The following is a 15,642-nucleotide window of genomic DNA, read 5'->3' on the forward strand; positions in this document are numbered from 1 at the left end:
CCCGGGACAGCTCTGGCCAGGCTGGCCCCTGCAGTGCATGCTCCGGTGCTGCCCTCCTTGTGAGCCCCAGTGCTCAGGGGCAGGGGAGGGTAGGAAACAGCCAAAGTCCATGCCCAGGCCTGTGGCCCCTCCCAACTAGGCCCTGGCCTGGAAGAAGGCCATGGGCGTGGCCATCAGAAAGCTGAGCCCTGAAGTGTCCGTTTTCCTGTCCCTTCTGGACCAAGTGGCCCTCTCAGGGGAGGCTAGGCAGCACCGCCTCCCTCGCCTCTTCCTTCTGGCTTGCCCCGCCCAGGAGCTCCTGGAGTTGGCTAACCCCCTTACAAGGGCATTTGAAGGGAGCACCCTCCTGACAGTCCTTGTGGGGGCAGAGGCTTTAGGGCCGTCCCCGCCCAGCACAGCTTGGCCGTGTCACCTCAGTGGAATGTCACCTGTGGGGCAGAACAGGCTGAGCAGTTGGCTGCCTGCTGGGGAGTCGCCTCTGGAGCACCCACCCTGTCCCCTGCCCACCCCACCCCACCCCAGGTCTGGGGCCCATTCAGGGAAGGTTGTGGGTGAGAACCCCACCAGCCAGGTTGGCTTTCCTCAGTCCTCACACAGCTGGGTGCAGGGCCTCTGTGGGACGGTGGGGTGGGGCCAGACCCGCCCACTGGGTCCACCTTCTGCCTCCAGCCTGGGAGAGATCCTCCCAGGATCCCAGCCAGTGGGAGAGAGAAAGGTGCAGGAGCCTGGGAGCCGGGGCCTCGGGGCCTTGGGGCCTCCGAGGTGGTGAAACCCTGACCTGACCCTCCTCCCACCAGCTTACCCCCCGCCCCCCTGCCCCCCCTGGCACAGGGTGGCAGGCCTGGGCTCTTTGCATAATCCTGTGGCTTCACTATCTTCACCCAGCACAGAGGGCCCCCGCAGAGGGGAAGGGCAGAGCAGGCCACCATGGCGACACTCCTCTCCCAGCCCAAACGGCGCCCTCCCCTCTTGCGCCAGGCCATCAAGATAAGGCACCGCAGGGGCCGGGTCGGAGATCTGCAGGATCCCCTGCCCCAAAGGGCTCAAGAGGTAGGAGTGACCTCAATGGGAGAAGAGCCAGCCTGGGTTGGGCTCTGTGGTCTCGGGGTGTGGTCTCAGGGTGCAGTCTCAGGGTGCGGGGCCCCACCTCTAATGGGCTGAGGCTAAGGATGTGGTCCCCTCTTCTACCTGTCCCAGCCCTTGGGCAGAGCCTTCTGGGTCACCAAAGCAGGGTCTGCCATGTGTTCTTTGGGCCCGTCTGGGCCTCAGGTCCAGGGTCTGAGCCTCTCTGAGCCCCTCCTTTGGTGGGACCGACGGCCTCTGTTCCTCCAGCTTCAAAGGCACTGGCCCCCTTAGGCAGGGAGTGTCCTTGCTGTGGCCGGGCTGCTTGGGGACCAGCTGAGCAGCCCCCAGGCTTCCTCGGCATGTCCGCCAGTCTCCCACCTCCGCTGCTGGGCCTCACTTCCGCCGCTGGGGTGCAGAGCGTGGTTGCCTGATAAGCAGTGCTGTTTCCTCTGGGGAAGGAAAGGAGGTTGGGGCCACGGGTGCTGCTGGGGCAGCTGAGCGCCGATGGACCTCAGCCACGGCAGGCCAGGGGATGAGGACGGTAGCCTGGGGGCTGGAGCCCCAGGAGGCTTGCTGTGGGAACAGGTCTGCGGCACTGGTGGGGTTGGAGGCCGGTGGCCTGGGCCTGGGCCTGCTTTGCAAGGAGCTGTTCCTGTGTCTGAGCCCCGGTCTAGGCCTCCGGGACACCTTGTCTTTTCACCTTTTCCCCAGATTGAGCCTCCATCGCACCACTTCTCTCCTGAGGAGGTAAGAATCGGAGTGTTGGAGGGCAGAGAGAGGTGCTGGGGAGCAACCCTGCATCCTCCTGGACAACCCCCTCAGCTGCTGGCTGAGGCCGATGGCAGCAGCCTGGGAAGGACCTTCCAGGTCTCAACCGGCTCCCTTCCCCTGAACCTCTGCTCGTCTTGTCCCTATGGGCATGTAGTGTTGGTGCCAGGGGTGGCGGGGGGCGCTCAGACCTTGTGGCGGTGCGCGGTGACCCTATTGTGTCTCAGCGGGCCTTGCTCTACGAGGAAGCTCTCTACACGGTCCTGCACCGCTTGGGCCAGCCTGAGCCCAACCATGTGAGGGAGGCCTCTGAGCTGCTGCGATACCTGCAGGAGGTGAGCCCAGCCCCCACCCCACCTGCCTTCCTACAGCCTTTTTTCCTGGCCTGGCGGCCCCCACTCTGTGCCCCAAGCCTCCCACTCTCCTACCCCATCAGGCCTTCCACATGGAGCCTCAAGAGCACCAGCAGATGCTGCAGCAGGTCCAGGAGCTCGAGGTAACCCTGGGCCATGCTGGGCAAGGAGCAGGGCTGGGAAGCCCAGCCCCTTCTGGGACTCAAGCGCCTCCCCCTCTCCCTCTAGAAGCCAACATTTTGTCTGAAGGCCACGGTGAAACAGGCCAAGGGCATTCTGGGCAAGGATGTCAGTGGTGAGTAGGGGGTGGAGGGCCCTCAGGACCTTCTTCCTTGCTGTCCTTTCTCTCCCCATCACAGTTTGTCCCAGAACTCTCAGCAGGAGCTCCCATCTCCCAGATGCCCCCCAGCACTCACTCCTTGCCTTTGGATGGGGAGGGACTCTGCCCCTGGGGTGGGGGGTGATGAGGACTCTCCCAGGGAGCCCAGCCAACGCCCTGGCTGCCTCATCCTCTCCTTCCTCCCAGGGTTCAGTGACCCCTACTGCCTGCTGGGCATTGAGCAGGGGGTAGGTGTGCCCGGGGGCAGCCCTGGGTCTCGGCGTCGGCAGAAGGCCGTGGTGAGGCACACCATTCCAGAGGAGCAGACCCACCGCACCCAGGTCGTCACCCAGACACTCAACCCTGTCTGGGACGAGACCTTCATCCTGTACGTGGCCCTGCCCCAGCCCCTACCCCGTCCATGGCTGCTCTCGGTGGTAGGGGGTCCCCCAGTCTGTGAGATCAGCAGGACTTCCTGGCTCAGGGGAGGGGCTTGGCTTGACTGGAGGAGGAGCCTGCTCTGGAGGCAGGGGAGACAGGAGGCCAGACAGGACAAAGCAATGGTATAAATGCCACATGTGCTGGGAGGTGTGGAAGGTAGGATACGTCTGGGTTGACGTCGGGGTAGCCTGAAGCCTTACCTGAAAGAAGAGAGAGACGCAGTTGGGAGGGGAAGAGGAGTTGGTAGGGAGGGGTAAGACTCCACTGTGGTTGATATTGGGGATGACAGCTTTCGGGGACAGGCTCTCGACTGGGGCAGCCTGGACGTGGTCGGGAGGTCTATCCCTCCAAGGCCCTCAGCCATGCCCTTTCCTCCCTTCAGAGAGTTTGAGGATATAAGCAACGCGAGCTTTCATCTGGACATGTGGTGAGGGACATGCCCTGCCCGTAGGGGTCGGGGGAAGAGAATGGGGTCAGGGGCTCTGAGGACACCACGTCTCTGCCTCCTGCACAAACCTCTGCCCCATCAGGGACATGGACACCGTGGAGTCTGTCAGACACAAGCTTGGGGAGCTCACAGATCTGCATGGGCTGCGAAGGTGAGGGCCTTGGGGTTCCCGGGGAATAAGTGGGGGCTCCTTCTGCCCTCCTCCCCTACATGCACAGTGGTTGCTGGGCTGCAGGCTCTCTCTGGGCTCCAGTGGCCGCAGGCGGGTGGGGGCAGATCCCAGCTTGACCTCTTCAGCCTCTTGGCCCACTCCCTCATGGGACCCTTCCTGGAACAGGATCTTTAAGGAGGCCCGGAAGGACAAAGGCCAGGATGACTTCCTGGGGAACGTGGTTCTGAGGCTACAGGTGAGTAGGGTGGGGAAAGGGGCCCAGGAGAGAGGAGGGGCTATGAGGGGCTTGGGGAAGGGGTTCCGAGTGTGCCTCAAGTAGAGCCTGGGGTCGGCCTCCCATTGCCTCCCCTGCCGCCAATGATGTGAGGCGCATGCTGCTCACGGGTGTGGGCCTGTCCTGCCTGCCCGCCTGCCAGGACCTGCACTGCCGGGAGGATCAGTGGTACCCCCTGGAACCTTGCACCGAGACCTACCCGGACCGCGGCCAGTGCCACCTCCAGTTCCAGCTCATTCATAAGCGGGTAGGTCTGGGGTCAGGGCTTCCCAGGGGCCCGGCTGGGCTCAGAGAATGGTCTATACTGGGTGGGGGCTCTTCTGCTCACAGCCACGCTGGCCCTATTTCAGAGAGCCACTGAGGCCAGCCGCTCCCAGCCCAGCTACACGGTGCACCTCCATCTGCTGCAGCAGCTCGTGTCCCATGAGGTCACCCAGCACCAGGTACTGCCCTCCCAGGGCTGCGTGGGGCCAGGGCCTGCCTGCCAGGTCCTGACACCTCTCTACCTGTGCCCTCAGGCTGGCAGTACCTCCTGGGATGGGTTGCTGAGTCCCCAGGCTGCCACCATCCTCTTTCTCCACGCCACGCAGAAGGACCTGTCAGACTTCCACCAGTCCATGGCGTGAGTGCGCAGCCCAGCAGAACTCTCGGGAGGGCCATCTGTGGGGCACCACCCTCTCTCCCTGCCTGCCACCCTACAAGCTGGCAGCCCAAAGACCAACTCTTGAGAGGTTTCTGTTTGGTCCAAACTGTATGTTTTAAGTTTTGAGTCAGTTGCCAGCTTTTAAAAATCTGGAGATTTTGGAGCTGGCCTGGTGGTGCAGTGGTTAAGTTCATGTGCTCCACTTTGGTGGCCCTGGGTTCTTAGTTTCAGCTCCCGGGTGCGGGCCTACACACCGCTCATCAAGCCATGCTGTGATGGCATCCTACATACAAAATAGAGGAAGATGGGCACAGATGTTAGCGCAGGGCCAATCTTCCTTGCCAAAAAAAAAAAAAAATCTGGAGATTTCCCGTACAGATTCACATTCCAGCTTCTCATGAAATGTTAGTGCTGGAATAATCACAAGGCTGTCATTTTGCTGGGCTGCAGTTGGTCAGAGCAGAGCAGTGTGTCCTCCCCAGTCCATCACAGTTGCCGTCGGGCCTACTTCACTCCCTCACCTCACTGAGTCCCCTGGGCACTTGAGTTTGCCACCCCTGACCTGGCTCCCAGCCCTGCCTCCCGGTTGCATTCCAGTCAACAAATTATGCACCGACATTACCAAATCCATGTTGAGGGCCTGTCACATCCCCTGTGCCACAGTAGATGGTGGGAATGCCCGGAAGGGGCACCTGTGAGTTCACAGACATGTCAGTGCCCGTGAGGAGCAGAAGTTGGGGCACACCCGAGTGCTGGCCAGGAGGATAAAGGAGAGTGGGAGCTACCCCAGGCCAGGGCTGACACTTGGCATGTGAGTTGGGGGCGGAGGAGGCTGGGGGAGAAGGGCAGCCCTAGGACCGTGGGCAGGTGAGTGTTCCTGGCCAGGTAGGGGGACGCAGGTGAGGCTGGAGCGGGCAGCAGATGGTAAGGGCCCAGTTTGCCCATAGGGCCCATGCATGCAGTGCCTGTAGCCGCTGACTCCCAGCGGGACCAAGGCCTGCCGCTGGGTTGCTCTCCTCCCCCGTCCGCCTTCGCCCTCCCACTCGAGCCTCATCTCAGCTCCGTGAAGTCTCCCCCGAACTGTCTAAAGGGAAGTCCCAGCTGATGTTTGCCACCTGTGCGTGAAGCCTCATGTCTCTAAATCTGATTCTTCAAAAGAAGCAAAAAATCTTGAATTTTTAAATCACAAATTTCCTAATTTAAGAGATGGGTGATTAATGTATACATTTGGAAAGCACCTATGGGAGCAAAAAATCTCCTGCAGGTCACCTTCGGCCTCTGCAGTCGATGGGGATCCACAGGAGCAGAGGAGGCCTTGGGACAGGGGGAGACCCCGTCCCTCCTCTGAGGTCAAGGCGAGCAGTGGGAAGGGAGGTGCCCCATCTGGCCAGGCTGAGGGCTTCCTGTCTGCCGCAGGCAGTGGCTGGCCTACAGCCGTCTCTACCAGAGCCTGGAGTTCCCGAGCAGCTGCCTCCTGCACCCCATCACCAGCATTGAGTACCAGTGGATCCAGGGCCGCCTCAAGGCAGAACAGGTGGGCTGGAGCAGGGGGAGGGGTGTGGGCAGACAGGGCTCAGGGAGCGCAGCTCCCACCTCACAGCATCTTCCCGGCCCTGCAGTTGGAAGAGCTGGCCGCCTCGTTCAGCTCCCTGCTGGCCTATGGCCTCTCCCTCATCCGGAGATTCCGGTCTGTCTTCCCCCTCTCTGTCTCCGACTCCCCGGCCCGACTGCAGTCTCTTCTAAGGTCAGTGACTACCCTTTCCCCTCCCTCACTGGGGTCAGGGACCAGGGAACAGCTGGGGCACCTGCAGGGGTCGGGAAGCCTACTGGAGGAGTGAATCGGGGGGTCTCTGGATACAGCTCTTTGTCTCCACAGGGTCCTGGTACAGATGTGCAAGATGAAGGCCTTTGGAGAACTGTGCCCCAACAGCACCCCACTGCCCCGCCTGGTGACCGAGGCCCTGCGGGTATGGTACCCACTCTGGGGATGGGGAGGGCATGTCCCTGGGCCTAGCGACCCCTCCCTGCTCACTGCTTCTTTGTCCACAGACTGGCACTGTTGAATGGTTCCACTTGAAGCAGCAGCACCATCAGCCCATGGTGCAGGTGAGGGGGCACAGGCAGGATGGTGGGTGGTGGGTGGAGTGCTTGCCCCTTGAAGCCCTGCTCAGCCCACCTCTGTCCCTGCCAGGGCATGCTGGAGGCAGGCAAGGCCTTGCTGAACCTGGTACAGGACATCGTTGGTGACCTGCACCAGTGCCAGCGCACATGGAACAAGATCTTCCACAAGTGAGCAGTTGTCCCGGTTGGGAGGTAGTGCGGCAGGGGCTCAGAACGGGGACCAGAGGGACCCCGGTGTGTGCACTGGGTCATACCCCACTGCCTTTCCTCCAGCGCCCTCAAGATCGACCTCTTCTCCACGGCTTTCCTGGAGCTGCAGTGGCTGGTGAGTCTTTCCCGTTGTCTCCAGGCTCACCTTCTGCCCTGGCTCAGGAGCCCTGCCTGCCTCACCTTCCCTTCGCAGGTGGCCAAGCGGGTGCAGGACCACACGGCGGCAGTGAGTGGCTCTGTGTCCCCAGAGCTGGGCGAGAGTCTGTTCCAGCTCTACATCAGCCTCAAGGAGCTCTGCCAGCTGGGCCCCATCCCCTCGGAGAGGTGGGCTGCGGCCGGGCTGCAGTGACACAGGGGAGAGGAGGGTGGAGGAGAGCCTGTGGCCCTGGCCCGTGCTGGCCCCTTGCCTTCCTGAGGCTGAGTCCCAGCTCTCCCCAGGGACAGAGCCCTGGCCCTGGATGGTTTCCACCGCTGGTTCCAGCCGGCCATCCCCTCCTGGCTGCAGAAGACCTACAGTGTGGCCCTGGCGCGGGTGCAGCGAGCTGTGCAGATGGACAAGGTGGGGGCGGGGCCTGGGCTGGGGGCGGGGTCCCGGTTCTGTGGGTAGTGCTTGGGACTCTGCCAGGACCACAAGGATGTCCAGCGGTGCTCCTGAGGCCAGTTGTGTGCAAAACGCTGCCTCTTGATATCCTTGGGGTTAACTGTGGCTTCCCTTTAAAGACTGATCCTTGCAGCCTGGGGGGTGGGGGCGGAGCCTTGCTTGTTCCCCCTGTAGCCCCCTGCCCAGCTCTGTGCTCGCCAGTGGTGGAAGTTCTGAATGCTTGCAGAAGGAGGGAGGGAGGGGTGTGGTTTTGGCAAGCCCTGAGCCCTCCTTTCTGTGTGCTCCCCATTCCCCAGCTAGTGCCCCTGGGTGAATTAACCAAGCATAGCACGTCGGCTGTGGATCTGTCCACCTGCTTTGCCCAGATCAGCCACACGGCACGGCAGCTGGACTGGCCTGACCCAGAGGAGGCCTTCATGATCACCGTCAAGTTCGTGGAGGTGCAGCGTCTTCCATGTGTCTTTCTCCACTTTTCTAGGACAGCCTCATCCCCACCCAACCCTGTTTCTCCCAAGCTCTTGCTCTAGCAGTCTCCAAAAGCCCACGTCCTAAATCCCTCAAGTCACTGACATTCCTCTGCTGCCCCCTGTCTGCCCCTCCTGGGCAGCCCGCATTGATCCTCCCCTCCCCCCACCAGGACACATGTCGGCTCGCCCTGGTGTACTGCAGCCTTATAAAAGCCCGGGCCCGTGAGCTCTCTGCAGGCCAGAAGGACCAGGGCCAGGCAGCCAACATGGTAAAGGCCAGAGCTGGGGGTTGGGGGCTGGGGTGGACGTAGAGACCGCCAGTCCTGGCGCTATTCGGGAACCTCTGCATCCTTGTGCCCATGCCCGCCTACAGCTGTGCGTGGTGGTGAATGACATGGAGCAGCTGCGGCTGGTGATCGGCAAGCTGCCCACCCAGCTGGCGTGGGAGGCGCTGGAGCAGCGGGTAGGCGCTGTGCTGGAGCAGGGGCAGCTGCAGAACACGCTGCATGCCCAGCTGCAGGGTGCGCTGGCTGGGCTGGGCCACGAGATCCGCACCGGCGTCTGCACCCTGGCCAAGCAGGTACCTTGTCTGACCCACAGTGACCCCACCCTCCCCATCCTCAGCCTGAAACCCTCCAGTGGGACTTGGGCTGATGTCCAGCCCCTACCCTTTCCTGAACGTAAACTTAGGCCCCAGTGACCTCTCCTGATCCCGCTACTCATGCCATGGCCTCCTGTTTTGTGTCCCCAGCTGGAGGTGGGCATCGCCACGCACATCCAGAAACTCGTGGGCATCAGGGAATCCGTCTTGCCTGAGGATGTGAGTGGCCCCCACTGCTCACTGACCTTTGCCAGCTCTGTGGGTCTGGGATTGCAAAGTGGCTTAGGGTGGGTAGGGGGCTGAAGGCCGTAGGGTGTCAGAGATAAGTCCTTCCAGACTTGGGCAAGGAATGTTCCCTCCTGGGCCTTGCTTTCCTCCTTGGACGCTAAGGGCGCAGGGCTGGGTCGTTCCACGGGCTCTCCCCGCACTGACAGTCAGGGTGGGGGCTCCAGTGACAGAGGGCTTAGACTTTGCAGACAAACAGACTTGCATCCTTCTCAGCTGCCTACTAGCATAGCCGTCCTGTTTATAAAAGCCAGCTGACCTCGGTTTCCTCCTCTGTTAGCGGGGACGGTAATACACACCTTTGATTGTTTGGGAGAAGGTTATTCATGAGTTCATCAGCTATTTAAGTACCCACTTTGTCCCAGGCAATGATTTAGGCACTGGGGATACATATCAATGAAAACCATGACAAAAATCCCACCTTCCGAGAGCTTATGTCCTAGTGGGGGCGGTGAAAGAAGAGCTGAGAAAGGGTGTGGGACCAGAACTATAGCCGTGACTATAAGTATCCATATATGTGTGTATGCGTATTGTGTACACACAGATGTGTGTATACACACACGTATGGTGTGTTAGATCATGATAAGTGCTAAAGAGAAAAATAAAACACAAAAGGGGGTGGAAAGTGTCCGAAGGTCGTATTTTTAGACAGTGGCCGGGAGAGGCTTTACTCAGAGATTGACGGCTGAGTCAGACCTAAGGGAAGCATGAGAAAGATCCCTGAGGATTTCTAGGGGAGGGGCCAGCAAGGGCAAAGGCCTTGAGGTGGGACCATGCCCGGCGGGTTCAGGGACTATGAGAGGCGGCCCTTGTGACTGGAGCCGACTGTGGGCAGGGGCCAGCTCCCGCAGACATTCCCGATGGTGCACACAAAAGCTCTTGGCCCTATTTCCTCCCCTGGGTCAGCACAAGGGAACGGGGGTGAGACTGGAATAGGCCAGAGCCAGATGTGCGGCCCTCTCCCCAGGCCATTCTGCCCCTGATGAAGTTCCTGGAGGTGGAGCTCTGCTACATGAACACCAACCTGGTGCAGGAGAATTTCAGCAGGTCTGCAGCAGCCCCCGCCCTGCGGTGCCCCACCCCCTCCGCCTCCTCCCACCCGCTCCGCCTTCCTGGCCTCGGCGTCCCTTCTCAGGGGAGGATACAACCAGTCTCTGCTTAAATGCTTGCTCCCAGGGACAGGGAGCTCACTACCTAACAAGCCTGCCCACTTCATCTTAGGCTGAGCTGAAACCTGCCTATCCTTTCTCCCTTAGCCCTGGGTCATCTTCGGGGCCTTGCCGACTGCAGCTCTGCCCTCCTAACATTACAGGCAACTGCTGTTCCTCTCCCACAATCCAGGGGAACTTCTAGTTAGAGTCTCTCTTAAAGCAGGGGCCCAGCACACCAGGCAGCAGGGAGTAGAGGCCAAGGGTGTGGGCTCTGGACCACCTGGATTCAGACTCTGGCTTCTCTGCTGCTTTGTGGGAGGCCTTGAGCAGATTACTCAAGTTTTCTGTGCAGATGATTGTGGTTCTGGCCTCTCTTGAGGACTAAATGAGTCACGTGAAGTGCTGAGAGCAGTGCTGTACAGAGGAAGTGGTTGGTGACAGTACCGATGACAGCAACAGGTCCTCCACACAGGATCTGGGTCCTAGGAGGCTGCCGGCTCCTCCCCCCAGAGTTCTGCTCCACTCCCAGGGGTGCAGCGGGGTCCACAGGAGCCCCCTTCTTTATTCCCTAGGCCATAATATACCATTTGTTCAGCTCGGATTTTTGTATGAACAGAATTTAATCTCCACTAAGATAGGAGCTTTACTGTCTCAAAAGCGGCCAGAACAGTGTCTGGTGCATAATGAGCATTTAAATATGTTGAATAAGTTATATAGACCCCCCCCCCATTCTTAATCACACACACACTTTTTACGTACTTAACTGCCTGACTCTACTTTGACCCGTGAAAGTTCAGTGACTTCAGCTGGTTCTGAGGACCGTGGCTTGGTGGCTCATGTTTTCTCCTCACAGATGGTAGATGCTTATCCACGCTGTGTGAAATCCCATTCATTTTGGCCACCCCCATCTTGAATCATGATTCTGTCACTGGGGTCCCAGCCTCCCCCCACCTTCGTTTGTTGGGGTTTGATAATCCCCCTAAGGAGGATTCTTCGCTCGGTTGTGAGACATGTTGGATAGCACTGGCCCGTGCGCCCCCCGCTTGTCATCTTTCCCTCGGGAGCCCAGCCCTCCCTCCCCACACCGCCTGCCTGCAGCCCTGGCCCCAGCCTCTCCTGAGGAGCCGGTGGAGGTGGGGGTGGAGGGTGGCGTGGGGAGGAACTTGGGGTGGGCTTGGGTCCCCTCCTCTTTCTCAGGAGTGTCTCTGCTTCCTCCCCTCCCGTCCTCCTGCCCTGTGTCCTCTGCACTTCACCCCAGCCTTCTGACCCTGCTCTGGACCCACACGCTCACAGTGCTGACGGAGGTGGCCACCTCCCAGCGGAACTGCCCCCTGGCCTCTAGGAGGCTGAAGGTTGTGCTGCAGGTAATAATACTAGTAACGACAAATAATAACCCTGGTGGGAGAGTGCCTGGGGTCACGACCTCTGCCCTCTCACCCCTCAGAACCTGGAGATCTGCTTCTACGCAGAGGGCTGTGGCCTGCCGCCCGAGGCCCTGCACACGGCCACCTTCCAGGTAGGGGACTTCTGGTGAGCTGGGGGGGTTGAGGGGGGAACTACCTGCCTGTGCTCGCCTGTGTCCAGGACCGGCTACATAATGTACAGGGCCTAGCACAAAATGAAAACGTTGGCCCCTTTTTCAAAAACTATTAAAAATTTTAAGACAGCAACAGCAGACTATTAAACCAGGCGTGTGGTTCTTCTAAGTATGGTGGAGGGGTGCTGTGCAACTGCATGGGTGGCACACCTGTGAAGCCCACCCTGGGTGCCCCTGGCTGTCTGCCAGGGCAATCTGAGGATGCATTCCTCTCTCATAACTCCCAGTGCTTTCCATGTCAAATTGACGTCTCCCGCCTTGGCTGTGAGCTCCTGAAGGGCAACGCTGGGCTGTGGTTGAGTGTGAAGTTCAGGTCACTTTTCAGCTGTGCCCCGTTTCCAGGCTCTACAGAGAGATCTGGAACTGCAAGCAGCCTCCAGCCAGGAGCTCATCCAGAAGTACTTCTGCAGCCGCATCCAGCAGCAGGTGAGGCTCTCTTCCGCTGCCCTGCCCGCTGAGCACCTGGAGCCCTGCCTCTCCCGCCTGCCCCAGCTGACTCTGCCCCCCAAACCCCAGGTAGAAACCACCTCTGAGGAGCTCGGTGCTGTCACGGTCAAGGCCTCCTACAGTGCGTCTGAGCAGAAGCTGCGTGTGGAACTGCTCAGCGCCTCCAGCCTGCTGCCTCTGGACTCCAATGGTGAGTGGAGGCTGCCTACTCCCCACATCCCCACTCTGGTCCCCTGCGTCCCTGGGGGCTCTGCTGGCCCAGCAGGAGCACTGGGTACACTTCCTCCGGATTTCCAGGAGGAGGCGGTGCTGCTGAGTGGGCACAGCTGTAGAGGGTGGGGACTGAAGCGGGCAGCTGGGACATCCTTGGCCAGTGTCTCCTCCTCCGTGCCACTTGCCAGGTTCCAGCGACCCCTTTGTCCAGCTGACCTTGGAGCCCAGGCACGAGTTCCCTGAGCTGGCGCCCCGGGAGACCCAAAAGCACAAGAAGGAGCTTCACCCACTGTTTGATGAGACCTTTGAGTTGTGAGTGGGTCCCCACGCTCACCGCCCTTCCCCAGCCCTGGACCCACCTCAGGCCTGCTCCTCCTGGCTGCAGCCCAGGGAGGGGTCACCTGGCACAAGGGTTTGCTGGCACAGGCCTCACACCTACTCCCATATATTGGACTGAGAGGCTTGCTTCCAGGGAAGGGTGCTGTCCCTGACGTCCTCTGTTCCCCATGACAGGTGGGCCTGGGGACACAGGACCCCATAGTTTTAAAGCCTCAGCTCACGGGCAGAGCAGGCGTCATAGCTGAGAGCTAACTTTGCAATCCTAATCACCCCCCGCCCCCAGTCTGTGGCCTCTTTCTCCCAGCCCTGGCCTTTTCACAAGAACCAGAAGGTGAACCCATGTGTGGGAGTGGGTGGCAGTGGCAGTGTGTGGGGCCGGCAGCTGAACCCGACTCTGCCCCCCACCTAGCCTGGTGCCTGCTGAGCCATGCCAGAAGGACGGGGCGTGCCTCCTGCTCACCGTGCTGGACCATGACACACTGGGGGCTGATGACCTGGAAGGGGAGGCCTTCCTGCCACTGCGCTCGGTGCCAGGCCTGACTGGGACCCAGGAGCCTGGCGAGGTGCCTCAGATCCGCCTGCCCCTCACCTACCCTGCACCCAATGGTAGGCCTGAGCCCCCGGGCAGGGCAGAGGCCATGAGGCTGCAAGTTTGGGGCCCAGCCCAGCAATGGGGGTGCTGGAAGGGGCCCCCAGAGAGGCGAAGTTGGGATCGGAGAAATCCGTCCTCGGAGGTGGATGCAAGTGGAGCCAGCGTGGTGGCTTGTGTTGCTGAGTGGCTTTCTCGGTCTAATCAGGAGACCAGTGACACTTAAACTAGGTCAAGTGTAGTGTGACTCTACCTGGTGGGGAAGCTCGTCAACAAGTTTACCTGGGGAGAGCGGCAGATCTCTCTGACCAGGGGGCACCTCCTTGCAAAGCATTTCCCAAGGTTGATAACAGTAATAGGTCACATTTGAGCACCTACTACGGGCTAGTTCTAAGCACTTGACATATGTTAACCATTTCAAGCCTTACAACCACCCAAGGAGGCAGGTATTGCTTTTACAGATGAGTAAACTGAGGCACTAAGAGGTGAACTAGCTAGCCTAGGGTTCTCATATAAAAAGGTAATAGTAGAACCCTGAGGCACCTCTCAGCCTCTTACACTGCACTTGGGTCAGAGTGTCCGGGCCAGCATCGTTGTGCCACAGGCAGTGAGGGTGTCTCCAGTCTTGTCCGTCAGGCTGTCTTGTGAGCTTGGATGGTATGGGTCCATCACCGGTTTCCAGGTTGGCTGGAGAATGGGTCAGTGCTATGTCTCCTGACACTATCGGGGCACTGCCTCTCCCCGAGTCTAACCTCCAAACGCCTCTCTTTGCAGGGGATCCAATTCTGCAGCTGTTGGAGAGCCGGAAGGGTGATCGCGAGGCCCAGGTGTTTGTGAGGCTGCGGCGGCAGCGAGCCAAGCAGGCCTCCCAGCATGCTCCTCAGCCAAGGCGGTAGCAGTGGAGGTTGGGGATGGGTTGGGTCCCTGGTAGGGAAGGGCTTTCTTGGGAGATCTGGGTTCTCTCCCCCACTGCAGCCCTCCAGCCTGGCCTAACACTCCAAAAGGGCCTGCAGATCTGGGGAGCACCAAATACGGAAGGCCCAGAGTGCAGACCCCTCTCTGGTCCTTCTGCCAGGGCAGGGGCCCACAGTCACGGGGGCACCATTAGCAGTATTTATACTCCCTCCTGCCTCCCTTCAGCCCTGGCCTCAGCATCCTCTGCCAGATTCCAGCACCAGGGGGAGGGGAGGCAGCTGTCTGCATCTCCTGCCCCTGCTCCCCTCCTGGGGAAAAGCTGCTCTGGCAGAGCAGGATCTCAGCCACCTGTTTCCTGGCATGCCTGTTCCAGCCACTCGATGAGGGTAGTGGGGAGCGGGCAGGTTCTCTTGTGCCTGTTGGGCCTATTGGGGTCAGGCCTGCAGACACAAAGCCTCCTGGGGAAGGGAGAGGGGATCCCGCCAGAGATGAAGCTACAGCTGCCCTGGCGGTGTAGGGATGGTGGCCATAATGAAGGGAGCCTGGGTCCTCTCCTGAGGTGACTACCAGCACCCAAGCTAAGGAGCCTAGAGCCAGGGACCTTCTGGCTCTGAAGGAGTGAGCACTGGCAGGCAGTGGGGCTGGGACGGTGGGGCAGAAAAAAAGAACAGCTTGGCTAGCTGTGTCTGCTGATGACACCGCCTCCCTGGGACAGTACCTATCACTAAGAAATTTTCTTAGCAAAAATTAAAAAACTAACAATCCATTGTTCTCTTAGAAAATATACTGTTGGGAGCTGGCCCCGTGGCCAAGTGGTTTAGGTTCGCGCACTCCGCTTTAGCGGCCCAGGGTGTCACCAGTTTGGATCCTGGGCAAAGACATGGCACTGCTCATCAAGCCATATGAGGTGGCATCCCACAGAGCAGAACAAGGAGGACCTACAACTAGAATACACAACTGCATACTTGGGGGGGTTGGAGAGAAGAAAAAAAAAGATTGGCAACAGATGTTAGCTCAGGGCCAATCTCTGAGGGAAAAAAACTTGTTAAAAAATATGTATACTGTTGACCTGCAGTGGGGTCCAGATTAGTCAGGTGATGCAAACCCCCTCCTCGCCCTCAGCCCTTGAGCTGCCCACACCCTGGGGCCTGGCCCATCCCTCACTCCCCTACGTAACAGCAGGGAGGAGGGTGTGGGGTAACTGATGCAGAAGCAGGGGCTGGGGGAACTGGCATAACTGGGATTTCGGCCAAGGGCTCCAAATAAAACACTACCAGGCATATCAGTTTCTGTGGTCACTGCCCAGCCCAGGGGCCTCGCACGCTAGCAGAACACCATGAAGCCTTGGGGGCCCTCCGAGGGGTGCACGCCAAGGGTGAGTGGCTGCTCTAGACAACAGGGCTCAGAGGAGTGGGGTCCCAGCCCTGCCCGGGGGAAGGTGGCCTGTGTGTTGGGACTCAGAGCCTGAAGGCTGGTTGTTCTTCTAGCTGTTGTGACCCTGGTTGAGTCACTTAGCTTCTCTGAGCCTGCAAAAGTGCGATGTGGGCAGAAAGTCAGATAAGAATCGCCAAGGTTCCTTTCAGCTCTGAACCTCTGAGACCCATACAGAGAGCCCACTAGGTG

The 15,642-nt window shown here is 59.9% G+C and overlaps 1 protein-coding gene across 5 annotated transcripts; it reads left to right on the plus strand.

Annotated features, from left to right (window-relative positions):
* Positions 1–693: 693 nt before the first annotated feature.
* UNC13D (unc-13 homolog D) lies at positions 694–15,299 on the plus strand. Of its 5 annotated transcripts, none has more exons than XM_070226895.1 (33): positions 694–762; positions 891–1,050; positions 1,777–1,812; positions 2,061–2,168; positions 2,270–2,329; positions 2,415–2,481; positions 2,713–2,893; positions 3,329–3,373; positions 3,477–3,545; positions 3,732–3,801; positions 3,983–4,087; positions 4,191–4,283; positions 4,359–4,462; positions 5,900–6,017; positions 6,103–6,227; positions 6,360–6,450; positions 6,533–6,589; positions 6,675–6,772; positions 6,878–6,929; positions 7,008–7,138; positions 7,253–7,373; positions 7,712–7,855; positions 8,053–8,151; positions 8,256–8,462; positions 8,634–8,702; positions 9,736–9,815; positions 11,178–11,283; positions 11,364–11,435; positions 11,859–11,942; positions 12,033–12,153; positions 12,365–12,488; positions 12,925–13,121; positions 13,879–15,299. In XM_070226895.1, exons 2-33 carry the CDS (start codon positions 928–930, stop codon positions 13,998–14,000), a joined length of 3,279 nt encoding a protein of 1,092 aa, XP_070082996.1. In that variant the 5' UTR covers positions 694–762; positions 891–927; the 3' UTR covers positions 14,001–15,299. The 5 variants fall into 5 exon arrangements, with proteins under 5 accessions (XP_070082996.1, XP_070082997.1, XP_070082998.1 ...); XM_070226896.1 differs by having other exon boundaries at positions 694–715; positions 886–1,050; XM_070226897.1 differs by having other exon boundaries at positions 700–715.
* The last annotated feature ends 343 nt before the right edge of the window (positions 15,300–15,642 follow it).

The sequence above is a fragment of the Equus caballus genome, chromosome 11 (assembly GCF_041296265.1).
Source record: "Equus caballus isolate H_3958 breed thoroughbred chromosome 11, TB-T2T, whole genome shotgun sequence".
In the NCBI taxonomy this organism is placed as follows: Eukaryota; Metazoa; Chordata; class Mammalia; order Perissodactyla; family Equidae; genus Equus; species Equus caballus.